This window comes from Podarcis melisellensis (genome assembly GCF_964234715.1).
Source record: "Podarcis melisellensis genome assembly, chromosome: 8".
NCBI lineage: Eukaryota > Metazoa > Chordata > Lepidosauria > Squamata > Lacertidae > Podarcis > Podarcis melisellensis.
Genome location: NC_138540.1, coordinates 89058979 through 89083904, shown reverse-complemented (window position 1 = coordinate 89083904; position 24926 = coordinate 89058979). Strand labels below are relative to the sequence as shown.

The 24926-nt window shown below is 48.0% G+C and overlaps 1 protein-coding gene and 1 pseudogene across 3 annotated transcripts in view; both read left to right on the top strand.

The window, feature by feature from the left end:
* The first annotated feature begins 754 nt into the window (after positions 1–754).
* On the top strand, positions 755–23539 carry LOC309376198 (transmembrane protein 229B pseudogene; annotated as a pseudogene). Of its 2 annotated transcripts, XR_014173321.1 has the most exons (3): positions 755–870; positions 19791–19931; positions 21662–23539. The product of XR_014173321.1 is annotated as a transmembrane protein 229B pseudogene (transcript). The 2 variants fall into 2 exon arrangements; XR_014173322.1 differs by lacking the exon at positions 19791–19931 and having other exon boundaries at positions 791–870.
* The window catches only part of LOC309376195 (transmembrane protein 229b-like), a 35741-nt gene continuing 14200 nt past the window's right edge, over positions 3386–24926 (top strand). Inside the window, exon 1 of the mRNA XM_081922455.1 lies at positions 3386–3896. Coding sequence (XP_081778581.1) covers positions 3871–3896 — 26 coding nt within the window. The 5' untranslated portion in view covers positions 3386–3870. The remainder of the gene's footprint in view (positions 3897–24926) is intronic.

Genomic DNA, 24926 nt, shown 5'->3' with positions numbered 1-24926 from the left:
TGACAGTATATCTACAGATGGCCATGAGGACAGGGGGAATTAGAGGTTACCCAAAACAGAAAGTACAGAAAGAATGGAAAATCTTTCAAGCGAATCTGGGAAAACATTACAATAACAAATGTCTCCTGGCAGAAATAGAATGATCCTTGTAAAAAAACAAATATAATGTCTTTTGATATCTGACGAAAACAAAGAAAGCAATAGAATAATTTGGAACTGTGTGTGAAAAAGTAGTAGAAATAATAACACAATGAGTCTAATCGGAAGCCAAATGTGTTTTTTTTCTTTTCTTTTCCTTTTCTTTTCCCTTTCTCTCTTATTCTTCCTCTTCTTTTTTTCTTTTTTGTGCCCCCTTTCTTGGTCTTCCTCTCTTTGAGAAAGAGATAAAAAGTGTATTATGGAAACTTCAGTAACTTAAAGATGATGCTGTGTGATTTTTCTATTACTATTTATATATTGTTAAAAGTGGTTAATTGGAATGAATTGATGTAGCAATTACTGTGTTTTCCCCCCTTTGTTATTGTTCAATTCTAAATAAAGTTTATAAATAATAATAATAATAATAATAATAATAATAATAATAATAATAATAATAATAATAATAATAAAGGAGATGGCTGCATTGCCGCGGGGTCAGGCTGGATGACCTTTAGAGATCCCTTTGGGCGAAAGCGCCCTCACCTGCCACTCCAAAGGTGGCGCCGGGCCAGGTACGGCGACGCACGCGCGCCATGACGTCACGAGAGGGGCGCGGACCGCCCCTTAAAGGGCCCGCGGCGCGGCAGGTGAGAGGAGCTTCGCGAACAGCTGGGAGACGGAGGGGTGGCGGAGCCGGATCCCCGGAGCGCAGCCTGACACACCTGGGCTCAGGTGAGCAGCAGCAGCTGCAGCATCTGCGGGACGTGTGTGTGCGCGCGGGGGGGCCAAATGGGCGGCAGACACGTGTACGCCCGCGCTCGTGCGAATGCGAAGTTGCGTGTAGCGGGCAAGAGATGAGACCTGCAGCCGGGGGGAAAGGGTGTTTCCCGCAGGAAGGAAGGTGTGTGTGGTTTTTTCTCACGGGAAGCGTGCAAGGCAGGGAAGCGGGATAGGATAACAGAGCGAGCGCGCAAAAAATAAGAAAAAGAAGAAATTTAATGCAAATCCGCTCTCTTTGCACGCCGGGCACAGATGGCAGCAGCGGGTCCCTCCGAAAGCGAGGGGTTAGGGCTGCATTTTCTGAGGGTGTGGGAAGCAAGGAGCAAATAGGCAGCTCGTGAGCGTGCAAAGCGAAGGCAGTGTGGTGTAGCGGTTAGAAAGCTGGCGTAAGACCTGGGAGGCTTAACGCGGGGGCAGCTGACCTCATCTTACTCTGAGTAGACCCATAGGAATCAATGGAGACAGTGTGGTGTAGCTGTTAGACCGAGACCTGGGAGAGAGCAGGGTTCAAATCCCACCAGGAAGCTCCTCGCAACCCGGGGTTGGGCTAGATGACCCTTGGAACCCCTTCTCACCCTGCAATTCAATTATTCTTTGAGAGAGGGAGAAGAAATTTTCCCTACCCGATTTCTCAATGCCGTGCATAATTTTTAAAATTCCTAACCTGTCGCCTCTTGCTGGACTCTTTCTTCATAAGCGATTCGCTCCGCCCCTCGATCATTTTAGTCGCCCTTTCCTGACCCCTTTCCAACTCTGCAATCTCCTTTCTGAGGTGAATTTCGTGTGTGCACTCGCACATTCACAAACAATTCCTCAACATAAGATCTCTGTGATCCCAGTTGATTAAAACAGCATCTTGCATGTTTTATAAGAACAAATTTAATTCCGAATCCGCCCTCTTTGCTAATCTTCTGCCCTCCAGATATTTTGGGCTGCAGCTGTAGCAAACTGTTTAGTTGCTTCCTGCCTCGGTTTTCCTCCTCTGTAAAATGGGGGCAAAAGTTCTGATCTGTTTTCTGGAGCCGTGTGGGTGGATAAATGCCAGGGCAGGCTGCTGCTCTGGCATTAATGCTTAAATAACATATTGCGTGTTCATTTAATTGAACTGGAGCCTTGAGCCAAAAACTTTATTTGAAGCAGGAGCGAAAGAGCAAACATTTCTTAGTGGTGGGATGCGAGATTTGGAGCACATTTCTGAATGAGAAAGGATTATTATTGATTGATTGATTAAATTTTTATTCTGCCCTTCATCCGAGGATCAAAGGACAGTTCACAACGTAAAAGTACAAATTGGAAACATAAAATGCACAGTAAAGCAAAAGCAAAACAAATCCAATAACCCGCTTCCAATGATTTATTTCCATTTATTATTTGGTTATTACCTTATTTGTCTAGTTAAGGCAGCCTTTGCTAACCTGATGCTCTCCAGATGTTTTCGATTAAGACTCCCATCAGCCCAGCTCCGAACATCTGGAGGGCAACAGTTTGACAAAGGCTGATTCAAGGCGTTTCTTCCGTGCTTCTCAGCCAAAGAGGTTTGCAACGTGACTTTCATGCAGGCAATCAAAAGAACACAGGCTCACATTCTGAAAAATGCAGTCCGAAAGGAAACTGGGATGGGGAGGGAAGAGGAAAACCAGGAATCCTGGGTATCTATTTGCAATCTTACAAAGTAGCAACCAGCAGGAATGGAAACAGTTCAGAGAGAGGATGCTTTGAATGGAGCTGGTCTCCCAAGCACTGAGCCACTCAAGTCTTGATTGCCTTCTTTCATTAAAGGTAAAGGGACCCCTGACCATTAGGTCCAGTCGTGGCCGACTCTGGGGTTGTGGCACTCATCTGGCTTTACTGGCCGAGGGAGCCGGCATTTGTCCGCAGATGGTTTCCGGGTCGTGGTACGCGGGTGGCACTGTGGGTTAAACCACAGAGCCTAGGACTTGCCGATCAGAAGGTCAGCAGACCGAATCCCCGCGACAGGGTGAGCTCCCGTTGCTCAGTCCCTGCTCCTGCCAACCTAGCAGTTTGAAAGCACGTCAAAGTGCAAGTAGATCAATAGGTACCGCTCCGGCGGGAAGATAAACGGCGTTTCCGTGCACTGCTCTGGTTCGCCAGAAGCGGCTTAGTCATGCTGGCCACATGACCCGGAAGCTAGTAAAAGGTAAAGGGACCCCTGACCATTAGGTCCAGTCATGGCCGACTCTGGGGTTGCGGCGCTCATCTCGCTTTATTGGCTGAGAGAGCCAACATACAGCTTCCTGGTCATGTGGCGAGCAGGACTAAGCCGCTTCTGGCGAACCAGAGCAGCGCACGGAAACACTGTTTACCTTGCTGCCGGAGTGGTACCTATTTATCTACTTGCACTTTGACGTGCTTTTGAACTGCTAGGTGGGCAGGAGCAGGGACCGAGCAACGGGAGCCCACCCCGTCACGGGGATTCGAACCGCCGACCTTCTGATTGGCAAGTCCTAGGCTCCACGTAGAGTGAGTTACAGTAATCATGTCTGGAGGTGACCATCGCATGGATCACTAGGTCAGAGCGAGAAAGGTAAGCTAGCCTTTCCCACCTGGGAATCCCAGGTTGAAAGGTGCAGATCCGAGACCTGTGCTGTCCTCGGTCCTTGTCAGTCGCTGCTCCACCCTTCTTGGCAAATGTCTTTGGCCGCCCCATGGTCCTGTTGAGCAAGGAGGCTGTGACGTCTCCTTGCAGGCTCCTCCTCTGTTGCAAGCCCAAAACTGCTCTCTCTTCACCTGAACAAAGTTGACAAACATCTCCTTTCTCCTGGACTAGTGGATCGGCCCACACACTTGACAATCAAGTCTTGCGTCCAAGCAGGAAAAAGGAGCACTGCTTACAGGCAAGCCTCCCAGCTCTCGCCATTGTCTCCTGCGCCGGACACTTCCTGGCAGAGTTCCTGCACATACACACACACACACACACTGACCCCACAGTGAATGCCAAGACCAGCTGAGGGCACCAGGTAAGTTGTATCAAGCACAACTTTGCTTGGGTGAGCTGGGAAGCTGTCTGTGTTTTGGGGTAGGACTATCCCAGGACAGGTGAGTGGAAACAGCTGGAATGCCAGCCGTCCGTCGATTTGTCTTTGCGTGTGAGAAGCGCCTTGAATTTCAGGTTTCTGCACTTAGGCAGGAAGAACCAGGTGCACAAATATGAGATGGGGGATATCTGGCTTGCCAGTAGCACATGCGAAAAGGATCTGGGGGTCTTTGTGGACCACAAGTTGAACAGGAGTCAACAGTGTGATGCAGCAGCAAAAAAGGCCAATGCTATTCTAGGCTGGGGGGACGTGGGTGGCGCTGTGGGTTAAACCACAGAGCCTAGGACTTGCCGATCAGAAGGTCGGCGGTTCGAATCCCCACGACGGGGTGAGCTCCCGTTGCTCAGTCCCTGCTCCTGCCAACCTACCAGTTCAAAAGCACGTCAAAGTGCAAGTAGATAAATAGGTACCGCTCCGGCGGGAAGGTAAACGGCGTTTCCGTGTGCTGCTCTGGTTTGCCAGAAGCGGCTTAGTCCTGCTGGCCACATGACCTGGAAGCTGTATGCTGGCTCCCTCAGCCAATAAAGCAAGATGAGCGCCGCAACCCCAGAGTCGGCCACAATTGGACCTAATGGTCAGGTGTCCCTTTACCTTTACCTTTTTATTCTAGGCTGCTTCAGAAGTATTATTATTATTATTAATTGGATTTATATACAGTGGTACCTCGGGTTAAGAACTTAATTCGTTCTGGAGGTCCGTTCTTAACCTGAAACTGTTCTTAACCTGAAGCACCACTTTAGCTAATGGGGCTTCCTGCTGCAGCGCGATTTCTGTTCTCATCCTGAAGCCAAGTTCTTAACCCGAGGTATTATTTCTGGGTTAGCAGAGTCTGTAACCTGAAGCGTCTGTAACCTGAGGTACCACTGTACCGCCCTATCCCCAGATATCTCTGGGCGGTTCACAGGATAAGAAGTATAGGGAAGTCATAGTCCTACTCTCTTCTAACTTGAGTTACAGATAGGTAGCCGTGTTGGTCTGCCATAGTCAAAACAAAATAAAAAAAATCCTTCCAGTAGCACCTTAAAGACCAACCAAGTTAGTTCTTGGTATGAGCTTTCGTGTGCATGCACACTTCTTCAGATACACTGAAACAGAAGTCACCAGACCCTTCTATATAGTGAGAAGGTGGGGAGGGGTATTACTCAGAAGGGTGGTGGGAATGGGTGATTGGCAGATAGCTGTGATGAGCCTGTTGACGACTCTTAACGACTGCAATAGGTCTTACAGGAAAAAGCAAGGGGTGAGAAGGTGAAAAATGGCTTTGTCATGTATAATGAGATAAGAATCCAAGGTCTTTGTTCAGACCAGGTCTCTCCATGGTTTTAAGTTTGGTAATAAGTTGCAATTCAGCAGCTTCTCTTTCCAGTCTATTTCTGAAATTCCTTTGTAGTAAAACAGCTACTTTGAGATCTTGTATAGAATGTCCTGGGAGATTGAAGTGTTCTCCTACTGGTTTCTCTGTCTTGTGATTCCTGATGTCAGATTTATGTCCGTTTATTCTTTGGCGTAAGGTCTGGCCTGTTTGTCCAATATAGAGAGCTGAAGGACACTGTTGGCATTTGATGGCATACACAATGTTAGACGATGAGCAATTAAATAGTCCCGAGATGGTATGTGTGATGTTGTTGGGGCCAGTAATGGTGTTGTCCGCGTGTATGTGGCAGCAAAGTTGGCACCTGGGTTTATTGCAGGCTCTGGTGCCAGTGTCCGTGTTAAGTCAACAATAATACCCACAATAATACTACAACCAGTGTATCTGAAGAAGTGTGCATGCACACGAAAGCTCATACCAAGAACTAACTTAGTTGGTCTTTAAGGTGCTACTGGAAGGAATTTTTTTATTTTGTTTTGACTATGGCAGACCAACACGGCTACCTATCTGTAACTCAAGTTAGAAGAGAGTAGGACTATGACTTCCCTATACTTCTTATCCTGTGAACCAACTAAGAACTAACTTAGTTGGTCTTTAAGGTGCTACTGGAAGGAATTTTTTTTATTTTGTTTCTTCTAACTTGGTCAGACCACACTTGGGAGTCCTGTGTCCGGTTCTGGGCTCCCCGGTTTAAAAAGGAAATTGACAAATTGGAATGTGTGCAGAGGAAGGCAGCCAAGACGATCAAGGAAAGGGGTCAGCAAACTTTTCCAGCTGTGGGCTGGTCCACCGTCCCTCAGACCTTGTGGGGGGCCGGACTATATTTTGAAGGAAAAAATGAATGAATTCCTGTGCCCCACAAATAACCCAGAGATGTATTTTAAATAAAAGGACACATTCTACTCATGTAAATGAGTAGAATCCATGGGCTGGATTGAGAAGGTGATTGGGCCACATCCGGCTCACGGGCCTTAGGTTGCCTACCATTGATCAAGGTTCTGGAAACCAAGCCTTAGAAGGAACAGTTGAGGGAGCTGGGTATGTTTATCCTGGAGAATCAGAGCGGGGAGATGATAGCCATCTTCAAATACTTTAAGGGCTGTCACATGGAAGATGGAGCAAAGCTTGTTTTCTCCTGCTCTGGAGGGTAGGACTCGAACCTGTGGCTTCAAGTTACAAGGAAGGAGATTCCAGCTCAACATCAGGAAGAACTTTCGGACAGCAAGAGCTGTTCGACAGAGTCTCCCTCGGGAGATGGTGGACTCTCCTTTTTTAAAAAAAATAATATTTATTAAGAGTTAAAAAAATACAAAAAGAAAAAAATGAGAATTAAACATAACAATATAATAAAATAAAATACAAAAACAAAAACACTACATGACACATTAAATTAATAAAGCAAAACAAAAACAATTAAAAACACTTCCAATATTTTCAATCTTAGCTTTCATTCACTTGTTTCATTGACTTCCTCACGCCTCCCTTTTTGTATTCCACTTCAATTAACTATTTCAGCAATTCCTTTCCATCTTCATCTATTTTCTGTCCTATAATTAATCTTAACATATTCTAACCTGATTTTTCCCTTTCATACATTAACAATCTATCTGTACCTAGTTCCTTATAACATTTCTGCCAAAGCCATATAACTTCATTCCACCATTTTTCTAAAGCTCATTAATTTTTACAATGTTTCTGTAAATAATCTTTAAATTTTTTCCAATCTTCTTCCACCGACTCTTCACCCTGGTCTCGGATTCTGCCAGTCATTTCTGCCAATTCCATATAGTCCATCAACTTCATCTGCCATTCTTGGTGGACTCTCCTTCCTTGGGGGTTTCTGAGCAGAGGCTGGATGTCCATCTATCCTGGACGCTTTAGTTGAGATTCTCACATTGCAGGGGGTTGGACTAGATGGCCTTTGGAGTCCCTTCCCACTCTAGAATTCTACGATTCTATGATCCACTGTCACAGATAAGCCTCCGCCGATCAATTAGCCATGTGGATCTACGGCCACTCAATCAGTGCCCGAAAACGCTCTTCAGACCAACCCCTGGAATTTTGCCTGGCTGGACCGGGCAACCTTGACCTCTAACAATGCCTCTTGCTGGTCTGGAACAGGGCTGGATTTAGGTTTAAGCTACTGAAGGTAATGGGGCCCTTTATATGTCCAGCTGTCCTTTGCCAACAACAAATTGCCGCTGTTTTTTGTGTTGAATAGATGCTATATGGAAATTGATGGACCTAATAGGTATCTGACATGGGTGGTGCTGTGGGTTAAACCACAGAGCCTAGCACTTGCCGATCAGAAGGTTGGTGGTTCGAATCCCAGCAACGGGGTGAGCTCCCGTTGCTGGGTCCCTGCTCCTGCCAACCTAGCAGTTCGAAAGCACGTCAAAGTGCAAGTAGATAAATAGGTACTGCTCCGGCGGGAAGGTAAACGGTGTTTCCGTGCGCTGCTCTGGTTCGCCAGAAGCGGCTTAGTCCTGCTGGCCACATGACCTGGAAGCTGTACGCCGGCTCCCTTGGCCAGTAAAGCAAGATGAGCGCCGCAACCCCAGAGTTGTCCGTGACTGGACCTAATGGTCAGGGGTCCTTTTACCTTAATAGGTATCTAAAACCATTTGCCGTGCAACCAGTCCATGCAGAATGCAGGTACCCTATATATAGAAAGGAGCAAACCCGTGATATTTGAGGGAGCAGGCTAGCAGGCGGGGCCCATGACTTACATCATAGGAGCCTACACAACACCAAACACGGTTGCTGGATGTAGGTTCTATTTTATTTGTTTTTTATCTTATATTTTGGAAATGTACATCCAGGTTTTTTCCCTTTACATTTTTTGGGGGCCTCCAAGAGAGTGGGGCCCTAAGCTATAGCTTGTTTAGCTTAAACATAAATCCTGCACTGGTCTAGAAGGACTCTGCAGATGCTTGTGTGAATGTGCCTCTGAATCCCAGTGGCTGGGAATCACCTGTGCTTCCTCCAGTCATCTGGCCTCCCATTATGAGAGGGCCTGTCTAGGATTTGGCTTGAGGAGTGGGGTTTTTTGGGGGGGGGCAGAAACAGAGGCAGTTGATCCGCTCAGCTGTCTGACTTCTAAGCAGTGGAGTCCTATCTGTGAGGGCGAAATGGGCAGCTGCAGCTCTCCGCCAGTCTCCACCTGCTTACTTACAACCAGTCTTGGAGTGTCTCTTATTGCCATTGCCTCTAGCGCCATCTACTGTTGGCCTCCCTACCAGTCCCCCCTCTCCCTTGCTTCTAAGGCGGCTTTCAGGCGGGCTGTGTATTCACACACAGAAATGGCTGTTGCCCTGCACTTTCCTGGGCAATTAAACCATTTCTAACTCCACGGTTTCCGGGCATTTATCCATGGAATGAAGGTCAACAGAGACTGTGTTGTCTTTGGGATGTATGATTTCATTTGCACATACAGTCATACCTCGGGTTACAGGTGTCGTGCATGTGCAGAAGCGCTAAATCGCACTTTGCGCATGCGCAGAAGCACTGAATCGCAACTCGCGCATGCACAGATGCGCCTCTGCGGATTGTGCATGTGCTTCCCGCATGGATCACGTTCGCAAACTGAGCATCCACTGTACAGTGGTACCTTGGTTCTCAAACTTAATGTGTTCCGGAAGCCCGTTCCAAAAACAAAGCGCACTTTCCCCTGGAAAGCAATGCAAAACAGATCAATCCAGACTTTTTAAAAACAACCCCTAAAGCAGCAATTTAACATGAATTTTGCTATCTGACGAGACCACTGAAACACAAAATGAAAGCAATAAACGATGAACTGCTGTCACACAATCAATCAATTGGTAGCTGAACCAGGTTCCACACAGTCACAAAAACAAAACAAAAAGGAGCCACATAAACAAAAATGTAAAATAAGTAGCAAAAACAGTGTAACACTCACTTCGGAAGCGTAACACTCAAAACGGAGCACGTTCGGCTTCCAAAAAAAGTTTGCAAACTGGAACACTTACTTCCAGGTTTGCAGTGTTTGGGTTCCAAGTTGTTTGAGTCCCAAGGAGTTTGAGAACCAACGGACCACTGTACCTCGGGTTACACACGCTTCAGGTTGCGTTTTTTCGGGTTACGGACCCGCCGGAAGTACCGGAATGGGTTACCTCTGGGTTTCGGCGGTCACACATGCGCAGAAGTGCTAAATCACGCTTTGCACATGCGCAGAAGCACCGAATCGCAACCTGCGCGTGTGCAGATGCGCCGCTGCGTATTGTGAACGCTCCAGGTTGCAAACACGCATTCCACATAGATCACATTCGCAACCTGAGCATCCACTGTATATATATATAAAAAGGTAAAGGTACCCCTGCCCGTACGGGCCAGTCGTGTCCGACTCTAGGGTTGTGTGCCCATCTCACTTAAGAGGCCAGGGGCCAGCGCTGTCCGGAGACACTTCCGGGTCACGTGGCCAGCATGATGAAGCTGCTCTGGCAAGCCGGCACCAGCGCAGCACATGGAAACGCCGTTTACCTTCCCGCTAGAAAGCGGTCCCTATTTATCTACTTGCACTTAGGGGTGCTTTCGAACTGCTAGGTGGGCAGGAGCTGGGACCAAAAGACGGGAGCTCACCCTGCTGCGGGGATTCGAACCGCTGACCATACGATCGGCAAGTCCTAGGCACTGAGGTTTTACCCACAGCGCCACCCACGTCCCATGTATATATATATAACCTGCACATATTATGGAGAGGCTCACAGTGTCGGATCCCAGAAGAACTTGCTTCTCCATTCAGATCCAAACAGAGCAAGCAGGTCTCTGTGTCTCCAGCTTCCAGCCTCTTTCTAGCTCAGCACACAGATAACACTCTGGCTGTTGTTCTCCTGCCTAGCAGATAGGTGAGGGGGTGGAAGGAAGGCCCACGCATCATTCTGGCAGCTTTTGCAAGAACGGGATCCTGATGAAGACAATGAAATGGCCAACTTAGGTCAGTGTCTTGCAAAGAAACTTGTCTGGCCAGTTAGACAACTCCGTCTGTTAGACTCTAGCCCTTCCCGGGGTACAGGACCTCAAGATTTGAATGGCGCTCTGGGAATCATCCAGCCTGACCCTCCCCAAACCCACAATGATTTTTTAAAAAGAGAGGAATGCTTCAAAAGCACCGAATGGATGGAATATTTGAATATTTCCAGATTCCGTTTCCCATGGCTGCAGTTTCCCCTGCGCAAAAGGGTTCAAAGGGAGGATAGCAACCACCGAACTAAATAGTTTTCCTCCTACCTGTTGGAACACACCCAGCCGGTTTGCAACACTGAGCCAGGGCCCGAGAGGTGAAGCAACCTCCTTGCAAAGTTAAGAGAGCTGTCAAACTAAACTTTGCACAAAAGCACATGACAAATTTACTTTGTTTTCTTTTTGAAAGGAAAATGTAAAGCGGCCTTAGGCAGTGAATCCACAGGGGCGGAGGAGGCGCTTAAGATCTTTCCGAACGGGTTTTCCACCCCCCTCCCACTAAAAATAACATACACACTTTATTTTTCCCATCGCCCGACACACACATTTTTATGGTGCTGGCTCCAGGTTTTGATGAGCCTGCGGGCAAGACACCTTGACCGACTTGCTGAATTTCTATCCCTCCTTTCTCTCTTACGCTCAAGCTGGCGTAAATGGTGGTTCTTCCGCTTCTTATTTAATCCCTACAACAGTCCTGCGAGGTAGGTTAGGCTGAGAGGAAGTGGCTTTTGGCTCTCTAGGTCATCCCCGGGAGTTTTGTGGTCATTTAGCAACACCCTAGAGGTCCCAGCCCTAAGGAAGTCAGATTAGCCTCAACCAGAGGCAGGGCCTTTTCAACACTGGCCCCAGTCTGGTGGAACGCTCTGTCTCATGAGACCAGGGCCCTGCAGGATCTGATTTCTTTCCGCAGGGCCTGTAAGAGCTGTTCTGCCTGGCCTTTGGCTTGGAATCAACTTGATCCCCTTCCCCTCTTTCCTTTTTCCTTCTGTGATGGAACTCCTATTTGGGGACTTCCCTGGCTTTTTTCTGGCCCACGTAGGACCAGTCTGGATAGTTGGCCTTGGTAAAGACTTGACGTTTTCATCCCCAAAAAGTTTTTGATTGGAGTTTCTACTGAAATGAGGCTGCATTTTCATGTTGTATTTTAATCTTGTTTTTTAAGTTGTATTTCAACCAATTGTTTTTATACCTGGTGTTAGCCACCCTGAGCCCGGTCTTGGCTGGGGAGGGCAGGGTATAAATAAAATTTATTATATTCTTCTTATTATTAGAACCCTGGTCTCCAAGGTCCTAGTCTAGCGCTCTAACCACTGAACCACACTGTTTCCTTGAGAAGGTACAGATCAGGCCAGAGGGGGCCCTCTAGTCCAGCCTCCTGTTCTCACAGTGGCCGCCTAGATGCTTCAAAGGGAAACCAACAAGCAGGATTCGAACACAAGACCAACTCTCCCCTCCTGCTTTTTCCAGCAGCTGGGATCCAGAAGCACTGCTGCCTCCGACTGTGGAGGCAGAACAGAGAAATCCTGGCCGACTGCCCTCTCCTCCTCCACAATTTTCTCCAATCCTGTTTGAAAACCGTCCAAGTTGGCGGCCATCCATGTCTCTTGTGGGAGGGAGTTCCATAGTCTAACCCTGTGCTGTGTGAAAAAGGCTTCCTTTTCTCTGTCCTGATAGGGCAGTGGGTAGTCCGGTTGGTTAGAGCACGGTGCTGAGAACACCAAGGTTGCAGGTTCGATCCCGTATGGGACAGCTGCGTATTCCTGAATCGCAGCGGGGTTGGACTAGATGATGCTCAGGGGTCCCTTTCTGACTCTACAAAGTCTATGAAACTTCCAACACTCAGCGTTGTTGAATGCCCACCGCTTTCTCTCTTTTTTTTGAAAATAATATTTATTAAAGTTTTTAAAGTTACAAAAAGAAAAAGTAAAAACACCATATTAAACAAAAACAAAACAGCACATCACAATAAGGAAAAAGAAGAAAAAGAAAAAGAAAAAAAGGGGGGGAAAGAACAGAAAAATAGAAACAATTAAAAAACACATCAAACCTTCCTATAACTTATCTTTCATTTGCTTGTTTCCTTGACCTCCTCACACCTCCCTTTTTTGTATTCTAGTTCAGTTAACTATTTCAGCAAATCCTTTCCATCTTTTCCAATTTTTGTCCTGTAATTTATCTTAATATAATGTAACTTTACTTTCCCTCCTTTCACCAATTAACAGTCTGTTTTTTCCTAAACATTTATAACATTTCTGCTAAAACCACATAACTTCATTCCAACATCCTTCTAACATTCCTTAATTTTACAATGTTTCTGTAGATAATCTTTAAATTTCTTCCAATCTTCTTCCACCGACTCTTCTCCCTGGTCTCGGATTCTACCAGTCATTTCCGCCAGTTCCATGTAGTCCATCACCTTCATCTGCCATTCTTCCCGGGTGGGTAGATCTTGTGTCTTCCAATACTTTGCGATAAGTATTCTTGCTGCTGTTGCTGCATACATAAAGAAAGTTCTATCCTTCTTTGGCACCAATTGGCCGACCATGCCCAGGAGAAAGGCCTCTGGTTTCTTCTCACTATGAATTTATAAAGTCCCAAACTCTGCAAACTACAGTGGTACCTCTGGATCCGTTCTGGAGGCCCATTCGCAACATGAAAAGAACGCAACCCGCAGTGGCGCGTCTGCGCACACACGGATTGCGATTCGCCGCTTCCGCGCATGCGCGTGACACAGTTTTGCGCTTCTGCACATGCGCGAGCGGCGAAACCTGGAAGTAACCCTTTCCAGTACTTCCGGGTCGCCGCGGGACGTAACCTGAAAGAACGTAACATGAAGCAGACATAACATGAGGTATGACTGTATTTCCTCATAAGGGAGTCACTCCATCCTACGAATAACAATAACAATGACAATTTTATTATTTCTACCCTGACCATCTGGCTAGGTTTCCCCAGCCACTCTGGGCGGCTCCCAACAGAATATTAAAAACACGAGGAAACATCAGACATTAAAAACTTCCCTAAACAGGGCTGCCTTCAGATGTCTTCTAAAAGTCAGATGGTTGTTGATTTGTATATTGATCACGTGGGCTGCTTGTTACGGAATCCTCTGTGGGCTTCACTAGGTCGCTGAACCTGCCCTTATCGCCAATGACTTCTGCGACTTCGGTTCCTTATCATTCGCTACCACCTGCCTGTTTGCCAGGGAGAAAACGAAGGAGAAAACAGGCTTCGTTCCTTCTACCCCCTCCCCCCGTTATTTTCATGAATAAAGCAACTGATAAATATATAATTATTATTATTATTATTAATAATAATAATTAAGAACAATATCCCCAAAGTAATTTGCCCATCCCTATCCCGGATGATCAGGGACGCGGGTGGCGCTGTGGGTTAAACCACAGAGCCTAGGACTTGCTGATTAGAAGGTTGGCGGTTCGAATCCCCGCGACTGAGTGAACTCCTGTTGCTGAGTCCCTGCTCCTGCCAACCTAGAACTTCGAAAGCACGTCAAAGTGCAAGTAGATAAATAGGAACTGCTCCGGCGGGAAGGTAAACGGCGTTTCCGTGCGCTGCTCTGGTTCGCCAGAAGCGGCTTAGTCATGCTAGGCACATGACCTGGAAGCTGTACGCCGGCTCCCTCGGCCAGTAAAGTGAGATGAGCGCCACAACCCCAGAGTCGGTCACGACTGGACCTAATGGTCAGGGGTCCCTTTACCTTTACCTTTACCCCGGATGATCAGATGGGCAGCTGAATCTGACCTAAACCCTCATGATGGTGCAACAGCCCCCACTAAAACAGGGATAGCGCATTCGGAAGAGACTCTTAAAACCAGGGCTGTGGGTTCGAGCCCCAGGTTGGGCTAAAGTGGGTTGGGATAGATGACCAAGGGGTCCCTTCCAGGGATTCTGAGTTTCTACTCCTGAGGGCAGCTGCTAGGTCAGGTGAAGCCAGCCCTGAAGGTATACATGCATCCTTGAGAAAGAGATATTCACTAAGCTTTCTTCCTCTTCCTCTTCCTCCTCCTCCTCCTCCTCCTCCTCCTCCTCCTCCTCCTCCTCCTCCTCCTCTTCTTCTTCTTCTTCTTCTTCTTCTTCTTCTTCTTCTACTTCGTCGTTTTCTTTTCTTCTGCGATCCCTCATATCTGAGTCAGATTGTCTTCCATAAACACAGTTTGAACAATGAGTCCGTAAGTGACTGTGGAGGCCAATTCTGGATCCACACGTCCTTCCACAGTGGGGACATTGGTTTCCAGGCGGGAGTTGATCACGGTGTCGGTTTGCCAAGTGTGCCTTCCTCTTAGCACGTTTCTTTAAAAATGGAAAGCGTAATGCTGGTGGTCAACAAAAGAGGTTTAAAGACTGTCTCAAGGCAAATCATAGAATCATAGAGTTGGAAGAGACCACAAGGGCCATCAAGTCCAACCCCCTGCCAAGCAGGAAACACCATCAAATCTAAAAAAAAAATGTAGTAAAAGCACCGACAACTGGGAAACACTGGCCTGCGAGCGCTCCAGTTGGAGAACAGCCTTGACCAAAGCTATCATGGGCTTTGAAGACACTCGAACTCAGGACGCAAGGGAGAAACGGTAGTGGCGCCCACCCTGTGGAACGCCCTCCCATCAGATGTCAAAGAAATAAACAACTACCTGACATTTAGAAGACATCTGAGGGCAGCCCTGTTCAGGGAAGTTTTTAATGTGTGACACTTTAATGTGTTTTCAATCTTTGTTGGAAGCCGCCCAGAGTGGCTGGGGAAACCCAGCCAGATGGGGGGGTACAAATAATAAATTATTATTATTATTATTAAGAGGAAGGCACGCTTGGCAAATCCACACCGGGATCAACTCCTGCCCGGAAACCAGTGTCCCCACTGTGGAAGGATGTGTGGATCTAGAATTGGCCTCCACAGTCACTTACGGACTCATTGTTAAAACCGTGTTTATGGAAGACAGTCTTACTCGGCTACAAGGGATTGCAGAAGAAGCAGCAGCACGTTTCTCCCTTGCGTCCTGAGTTCGAGTGTCTTCAAAGCCCACGACACCTTTGGTCAAGGCTGTTCTCCAACTGGAGTGCTCACAGGCCAGTGTTTCCCAATTGTTGGTGTTTATACTACATTTTTAAAGATTTGCCTTGAGACAGTCTTTGAACCTCTTTTGTTGACCACCAGCATTACGCTTACCATTTTTAACTTGGGAATAGAGTAGTTGCTTTGGAAGACGATCCTCAGGCATCTGCATAACATGACCAGTCCAACGAAGTTGATGCTGAAGAATCATTGCTTCGACACTGGTGATCTTTGCTTATTCCAGTACACTGGCATTTGTTCGCCTGTCTTCTCAAGTGATGTGTAAAATTTTCCAGAGACACCATTGATGGAATCTTTCAAGGAGTTGGAGATGGCGTTTATAAGTGGTCCATATTTCAGCGTTTATAAGTGGTCCATATTTCACAAGCATACAGTAAGATTGGTAGTACAGTAGCTTTGTAAACAAACATTTTGGTTTCCCTGCAAATGTCCCGATCCTCAAACACTCTGCATTTCAATCAGGAGAAAGCCGCACTCGCAGTACAACAGCCCTGTAGGGTAGTCCAGTATGGCAAGGTGGGTCGATCGACCCTGGTCACACCCCACACACCCAACTCTGGGATGCAGTGAGTCAGCATCTTGGGCTGCCTGCGCAAACGCAACGAGAATTGCCACATCGCTATGGCTATGTCAAAATGCGGAAGGAAAATGAGCTTTGTCTACTGAATTGCAGCCGGCAACATTTCCTGGGAGAGGACTAGGGGGCCCGTGCGAGGCAGCCTTGACTGGCATCTTGGGTAAAGAGTCACACGATATTTGGGTTGCACCTCATGACAGTTCCCACCTCTGTGTCCATCCCCTACTTCCCTGCCTCTCTTCCCCCCCCCCCCCTGCTGATTTTCGGAAGGGGGCCGAGAGAGGACTTAGGATGCAACCTGCAGAATGAGGAACTGGTGCCTGGACCAGTGGCTTAAATTCTTTATATATATATATATATATATAAATTTTTATTAGTTTTTTCACATATCATTTTCAACAGTAATTAAACATACTTTTACATCTTATTCAGTTTTTTTGACTTCTATCAGTCCAGTCTGAAAATTTCCCGATCTAATCTCTTAGTATGCATTTCTTATCTTCCCTATCACATTTCAAACTCATAACCAATGTCTCTATCTTTTCCTACTTTGTAACACTTCGTACATTTCTCCTTACAAAACTTCTTGTAGTCCTGCTAGCGTAATTTGTTGATTGCAGTTGCTCTTCAAATAATTCATATACTTCTTCCACTCTTCTGTATAGTGGGTTCACACCATATTCTCACCATACATTTAAAGCACGATCAGGGCCGGATTGAGGTTTGATAAGGCCCTCAGCTACTGAAGGTAACGGGACCCTTTCTATGTCCAGCTGTCCTTGTCAACAACAAATTGTTGCTGCTTTTTTTGTTGAATATATGCTAGATGGAAATTTATGGACACTCATAGGTGTCATGCCAGCGCAGAAGCAATTTTCAGCGTCTGGGCATGCGCAGAAGTGATTTCCGCACCGCGGACAAGCGCAGACGTGATTTCCAACATCTGCGCTTGCACAAAGGTGATTTCCAGAGCTGTGGAAGAGAGCCCCCGTGCCGCACTGCACCGGTTTAGCGCAGCGCACCAGGATTCGCCGAGCGGGCGGCTCGGTTCTGGAGCGGCTTGTGGGCCAGTTAAATGGCCTCTGGGTCACTTCCAGCCCATGGGCTGCACGTTGCCAACCCCTGAGCCAAATCCATGAAGTTTGTTGTAGAATTGCAGAGTTGGAAGGGAGCAGGAGACTCATCCAGCCCAACTCCCTGAAGTGCAGTGAACATTTGCGCAACACAGGACTCGAATCCACGCCCGTGAGATTAAGAGTCTCATGCTGCACCAGCTGAGCTGTCAGGGCAAGAATGGACCTCTGGAATGAATTAAGTATGTAACCAGAGGTACCACTGTACACTTGAAGAATATATTTGTTCATTTTATTCTAAATGTCCTGGGTCTTTTTGCAGCATAGATGCTGAAAGTTGATTGGTAGCCTGAATGGTTTTAGCTTATTGGTATTTCTTTTTTTTAAAAAAAAATCACAATTAAACTTACCATAAAACATAAAGCCACCTAGGCATCTCAGCCTCCTGTGGAAGGGAGTTCCATAAGTTAACATAAGAACATCAGAAGGGACTTTGGCATCAGCCCACGGTTTCCAGCGACTTTGTGGAGGTAGAGAACATACCCTCCAACATTTATTTGATGAAAACAGGGACATCCTAAGGAAAAGCGGGACATTCCGGAATCAAATCAGAAACCGGGACAGCTTCTTTAAATCCGGGACTGTCCCTGGAAAACAGGGACACTCGGAGGGGTGTGAGGGCATAGCCGTTCCTGTTCTCCATGCCATATATCCTTAAATACGCCATCTTAATTCCCTTCTGCTCGGGACCGGTGGAATCTCTCACTGCCCTGAGATTGGGGTGCTGTGTTGCAATATCTATACAGCGGTACCTTGGTTCTCAAACTTAATCCGTTCTGGAAGTCCGTTCCAAAACCAAAGCGTTCCAAAACCCATGGAAAGCAATGCAAAACGGATCGATCCGTTCCTGGCTTTTAAAAACAACCCCTAAAAGAGCAATTGAACGTGGATTTTGCTATCTAATGAGACCATCGATCCATAAAATGAAAGCAATAATGTATTGCGGTCGCACAATCAATCAATCATTAGCTGAACCGGGTTCCACACAGTCGCAGAGCTGTCAATGTTTCCCTTTTTTAAAGAGAAATCCCCTTATTCCGAATAGGATTCCTCGCAAGAAAAGGGAAAAGTTGACAGCTATATACAGTCACAAAAAGAAAAAGAGCCACAAAAATGCCAAATTAAATAGCAAAAACAGACAGACCTCAGCGTAAAACTCAAATCGGAAGCGTGACACTCAAAACAGAGCATGCTCGGCTTCCGAAAAAAGTTCGCAAAATGGAACACGTACTTCCAGGTTTGCAATGTCCGAGTACCAAGGCGTTTGAGAACCAAGGTGCCACTGTATAATTATTTCCCCTGGATTTCATCTCTCCGGCTGAGACGTCTCGCAAACCATAGCCTTGAACTGGAGACCCCACCTTTTGTGGCTCCAAGAGCTGAAATCGTAATCCACCGAGACCCGGCGGAGTCTAATTAGCAGGGGAGAATGAGATGTTCTCTAGGAAATCTTCCCCGCTGGCAGAGACGCTGCAGTTTGTTTACCAAGCCTGGCATCGGAGAGCTCCAAAAGCAGAGCAAGGTGCCAACCTGGGAGCCCCAGGGAATCTCCAACGGCTGCTGGAAAAACCTACAGAGCAGAAATAAAATGCCAGGCAGTGAATTGCAATTGAAGAAGGCAGGGTGACTTCACACCTACGTTGGAAGCACCCAGGGAGGAGAGAGAAGAAGGGGCGGATCTTGGCCAAATGTGGACCCCAAGGCCTCTCATAAGACCGGAAGAAGGTGCTGGATCAGACCACTGGCCCATCTAGTTCAGCACCCTGTTCTCACAAGCAGGATCCGAGCACAAGAGTTGGAAGGGGTTCCCAGGGTCATCCAGACCAACCCGCTTTGCGGTGGCTGCGACGGGCAGTGGTGAAATCATCAAGCCTGATGAGGAACGGTTGAAGGAGCTGGGTAGGTTTCGCCTGGAACGAGGAGTCTGCTTCTGATATGTGATGGGGTTGCCGCATGGAAGAGGGAGCAAGGTGGTTCCTCCTGCTCTGGAGGGTAGGACTCGAACCCGTGGCTTCAAGTTAGAAGGAAGGAGATTCCAGCTGAACATCAGGAATGACTTTCTGATGGGAAGGGGTGTTTGGCTGTGGGGTGGAAGGTGGTGGGCTCTCCTTCCTGGAAGGTGGGGAGGTTTGGACGGCCATCTGTCATGGATGTTTCAGTTGAGATTCCTGCATTGAAGCGGGTTGGTCTAGATGACCCTCAGGGTCCCTTCTAACTCTACTCATGGTTCTAGGATTAAGCGGTCTGCCAAGACCCTCGGGAGCTTTCAAAAGTGGTCTATGGAGAGGGAAGTGTTTGGAAACCACAGATCTGATTTTTGCGTGTCGGAAATGCAGCTTTTGGGTCATACCTCCCTTCCTTTGTTCTGCCCTGCCTGAAAGGCTCTCCTTCAGGGTTCAAAAGGTTGACCCATCCCTAGCTTAGAAGAAGTCACATCCTTTGACCTGGATTTCTGCTTTATTGGGGTGGTGGTTCATCCAGTGATTAAAAGGCTGCAAGGCAACGGCTCTTCCTGTGATTCTTTTAATTACGCCAGCCTGGAAAGGTAGAATCAGAGGACTTGATTGGGCTTTGGCAAAAGGAAGTGAGTCAACCAGAAAAACAGCGAGTCGGACTTGTTCTCTGGCACACGACACCAGCCTAATAAAGACTCCTCTCTCCCCAGAGCTAGATTCAGGATTTATTCCACCCTGCTCCAACCACTGGATGACACTGCCTCTTCCAGAGCTGAGAAGAGGTCCAGGGAATTTGCCTCCATCCGGCCATCTACTTGAGCAAAGCAGAAATCTGCCGCAGCGAATCAGTGGTAAGGAACTCCTTTTGCTCCTGTTTGGATGGGAGAGAGACTAAAAGGACGGGTTTCTAACTAGGGCTGGGAGATATTTGGTTTTCAACCAGATCACCAGCTAAACGTTGCAATATACAGAAATATCACGATATCTGAAAAAAGGATGGAACCGTGTACAGTGGTACCTTGGTTGTCGAACGGCTTGGCTCCTGAACAAATTGGTTCCCGAATGCCACAAACCCGGAAGTGAGTGTTCCGGTTTGTGAACGTTTTTTTGGAAGCTGAACGTCCGACGCAACTTCCAATTGAGTGCAGGAAGCTCTTGCAGAAAACCGGAAGCTGCGCCTTGGTTTTCGAACTCCCGGAACGGATTACGTTTGACAGCGAAGGTCCCACTGTACTCATTTTTACATCCTTAAGATATCAATGACTTCCCTCCTTCTCTTTCCATGGTTCATTTTACATATCATGTTGTTGTTGTTTAGTCGTTTAGTCGTGTCCGACTCTTCGTGACCCCCTGGACCAGAGCACGCCAGGCACTCCTGTCTTCCACTGCCTCCCGCAGTTTGGTCAAACTCATGCTGGTAGCTTCGAGAACACTGTCCCACCATCTCGTCCTCTGTCGCCCCCTTCTCCTTGTGCCCTCCATCTTTCCCAGCATCAGGGTCTTTTCCAGGGAGTCTTCTCATGAGGTGGCCAAAGTCTTGGAGCCTCAGCTTCAGGATCTGTCCTTCCAGTGAGCACTCAGGGCTGATTTCCTTCAGAATGGAGAGGTTTGATCTTCTTGCAGTCCACGGGACTCTCAAGAGTCTCCTCCAGCACCAGAATTCAAAAGCATCCATTCTTTGACGATCAGCCTTCTTTATGGTCCAGCTCTCACTTCCATACATCACTACTGGGAGTACCATAGCTTTAACATACGGACCTTTGTTGGCAAGGTGATGTCTCTATTTTTTAAGATGCTGTCTATGTTTGTCATCGCCTTTCTCCCAAGAAGCAGGTATCTTTTAATTTCGTGATTGCTGTCACCATCTGCAGTGATCATGGAGCCCAAGAAAGTAAAATCTCTCACTGCCTCCCTTTCTTCCCCTTCTATTTGCCAGGAGGTGATGGGACCAGTGGCCATGATCTTGGTTTTTTTGATGTTGAGCTTCAGACCATATTTTGCGCTCTCCTCTTTCACCCTCATTAAAAGGTTCTTTAATTCCTCCCCACTTTCTGCCATCAAGGTTGTGTCATCTGCATATCTGAGGTTGTTGATATTTCTTCCGCCAATCTTAATTCCGGCTGGGGATTCATCCAGCCCAGCCTTTCGCATGATGAATTCTGCATATAAGTTAAATAAGCAGGGGGACAATATACAGCCTTGTCATACTCCTTTCCCAATTCTGAACCAATCAGTTGTTCCAAAGTGCAAATAGATAAATAGGTACCGCTCCGGCAGGAAGGTAAACGGCGTTTCCGTGTGTTGCTCTGGTTCGCCAGAAGCGGCTTAGTCATGCTGGCCACATGACCCAGAAGCTGTACGCCGGCTACCTCGGCCAATAAAGCAAGATGAGCGCCGCAACCCCAGAGTCGGCTACGACTGCACCTAATGGTCAGGGGTCCCTTTACCTTTACCTTAAAGCCGCCTAGAGTGGCTGGGGAAACCCAGCCAGATGGGCGGAGTATAAATAACAAAATTATTATTATTGTTATTATTATTATTATTCACAAATGCACCCCTATTCCCCATCTATCCCACGCAGGTCCCCAGCCATGGGGAGCCCCGGTGAGCCGCTAAGCCGCTTCTGGCGCTGGTACATCTACGCCATCCACGGCTACTTCTCGGAAGTGATGTTCACAGCCGCCTGGTCCTTTGTGGTGGACCGGGACTGGAAGTTCCAGGGGGTGACCAGCGTGTGGGCCCTTTTCATCTACGGGACCTGCGGCCTGGCCCTCGAGCGCCTCTACGTCCTGCTCAAGGGCCGCAGCTTCCTGGTGACTCGCTGCGCCATCTACACCCTGTGCATCTACCTCTGGGAGTTCTCCACCGGTTATGCGCTGCAATGCTTCAACGCCTGCCCCTGGGACTACAGCCACTACCGGTACAACTTCATGGGCCTCATCACCCTGGAGTATTGCCTCTTCTGGTTCGTTGGCGCCCTCCTGCTGGAGAAAATCGTCATCCGCAACGCCCTGAGGCTCAGGCTGGATCCAGCCGGTAGCACCCAAGGGCGCCCCTTCCCCAGGTTCGAACTGAAAGACGACTGAGTTCGGGGTAACTCCGGATGGAGAGAAAACCAGGGAGATTTAAGATCCCGGACAGTCAAACTCCATCCTTTTCTTCCTCTGGACAAATCTGTGGAGGGGACGGCTATCACAACGGCCACACTCTTACTCCACGGTCAAGCGATGCTTCTGAAGGCCCGTTGCTGGAAGCCGCAGGCGGGGAGAGTTGTTCTCGCACTCAGATCCCACTTCCGGGTTTCCGGCAGGCTGGCCACAGGGTGCTGGGCTGGCTGGGCCCCTGAAATATACTCTGAGTCGAGTGTGGATTTCGTGCTCTTTATTCAGCTCAGAGTAGTGAGGATTGGAAGTTCCCCAGAATGTCTGCTTTATATACATTATTTACACAATGAGCCCCATGTGATTGGCTAATTCCGGGATTCTGGTGAAGGCCAATCAGGTTGCGGATTCACTTCCACCTGAAGCTGGATTGGGTGGCTCCTGCAGACCAATCAGACTGCTGCATTATGGATCCTATTGTTCTAGGACCAATCAGACGGCTGCATTCTGAATCCTATTGTTCTAGGACCAATCAGAATGCTGCATTCTAGATCCTTTTGTTCTAGGACCAATCAGACTGTTGCATTCTGGATCCTATTGTTCTGGGACCAATCAGACTGCTGCTTTCTGAATCCTATTGTTCTAGGACCAATTAGACTGTTGCATTCTGGATCCTATTGTTCTAGGACCAATCAGACTGCTGCATTCTGGATCTTATTGTTCTAGGACCAATCAGACTGTTGCATTCTGGATCCTATTGTTCTAGGACGAATCAGACTGCTGCATTTTGGATCCTATTCAACTCAGTACATTACAGCCCCGATCCAGCAGACTTTTTCTTCTTCTTTGCAATATAACCCAAGCCTTGCTTTCCCTCCTTGCAAGTCGAGGGGGAAAGAACGTCTGAACTCTTCCGACTTTGAGCCATGGGTTCGAATCCTCCCCCGCCAGCCACTGGGTGACCCTGGACTCTGGTGACGGTCTCCCGCTTTCACCTACCTCACAGGGTTGTTGTGAGAAGGCGGCGGAAAACGCCGCGATCCTGGAGCTGTGGCGGAAAAGAGTCTCGCAGGATTGGAAGGATTGAACCCAGGACCTTCTGCAGGCCAGGAAAATGCTCTAACCACTGAGCCACAGCTGTCCCCCTGGGATCATAGACTTGCAAGCGTTTCAACCGCCTCATACAATGAGCTAGTCTCTCAGCGAATAGCAACACTGGGAGCTGGGTCCGTTGAGCTCATATTGTCAACACTGGGCAGCATTGGATCTGCAGGAGTTCAGCGGGAGACTTTTCCAGCCCTGCCTGGGGATTTCTTTTTATTTCTATTTATTTATTAAATATGCTGCTGTGGAATGAATTTGGGTCCTGTTCCTGCCTGCACTGCAGTCGCAACACCCCTGATTCGCGGCTCGCCCCCTAAAAATATACCAAGATGCCAGATTCTGAAAAAGGGATGGTTTAATAGACACACAGGAAGCAGCCTTAGAGCAAACCAGTCCATTGGTCCACGTACTTCAGTACTGTCTAATCTGACTGGCACATAGCTGTCAACCGTCCCTTATTCGGCAGGAAAGTCCCTTATCCCAGCGCCGTGTCCCACTGCTGTCCCTTATTGATGATGTCCCTTAAATTTCCCAGGTTTCCAAGGAAGCAGCTCCTCTCCCTTCCTCCCTGCCAGCCAGGAAGGAGGGAGGCTCCAACTGGGTTGCTTGGCTGCGTTGCTCACCCAATAAGGAGTCTTAAGAACGACTGGGGGGTGGAGCTTGCATGCCTTGTGCCCATCAAATCGGCTGCGTTGCCTGGGGACTCGCCTTTGCTCAGCGCTTCCCAGCGGAGAGGTGACGGTGGTTTTCCTTGCTGTATCCCCTTTGCCAGGTTGCTGCGCTGTGGGAACCACCGCTTGAGGCTTCGTTTGGCTGCTGGCTGGACTTTCTGCCTTTGGCTCGGAGGGGCTCAGAAGTTGAAGCCTTATTTTGGCTGCTGATCTCTTATTTTCAAAGCAGATGTTCTAACACTAAGCCACGACTTTTGCCCAAAGTGCCTACGCCAGGGTTTCCCAACCTGGCTCACTCTTTTTGGACTACACTTCTCATTCCTTCCTGGGCACTGGTCCTGCCAGCAAGGGATGATGGGAGTTGTAGTCCAGAAACAGCTGGAGAACCAAGTTTGGGGAAATCTGGACCACACAATTGACTCCTGTGGCTTATTTCAAATCAGAACCAATAAAGGCGGTGAAGGTCCTGTGTGAGTGTCTGGAGATGGTTGGAGGATGGATGGCAGATAATGAATTGAGGTTGAATCCTGACAAGACAGAAGGACTGTTTTTTGGGGACAGGAGGCAGGCGGGTGTGGAGGACTCCCTGGTCCTGAATGGGGCAACTGTGCCCCCGAAGAACCAGGTGCGCAGCCGCGGAGTCATTCTGGACTCACAGCTGCCCATGGAGGCGCAGGTCCATTCTGTGTCCAGGGCAGCTGTCTACCAGCTCCATCTGCTATGCAGAATGAGACCCTTCCTGCCTGCAGACTGTCTGGCCAGAGTCCAGCATGCTCTGGTTATCTCCTGCTTGGACTACTGCAATGCGCTCTACGTGGGGCTACCTTTGAAGGTGACCCGGAAACTACAACTAATCCAGAATGCGGCAGCCAGACTGGTGACTGGGAGTGGCCACTGAGACCACATAACACCGGTCTTGAAAGACCTATGTTGACTCCCAGTACGTTTCCGAGCACAATTCAAAGTGTTG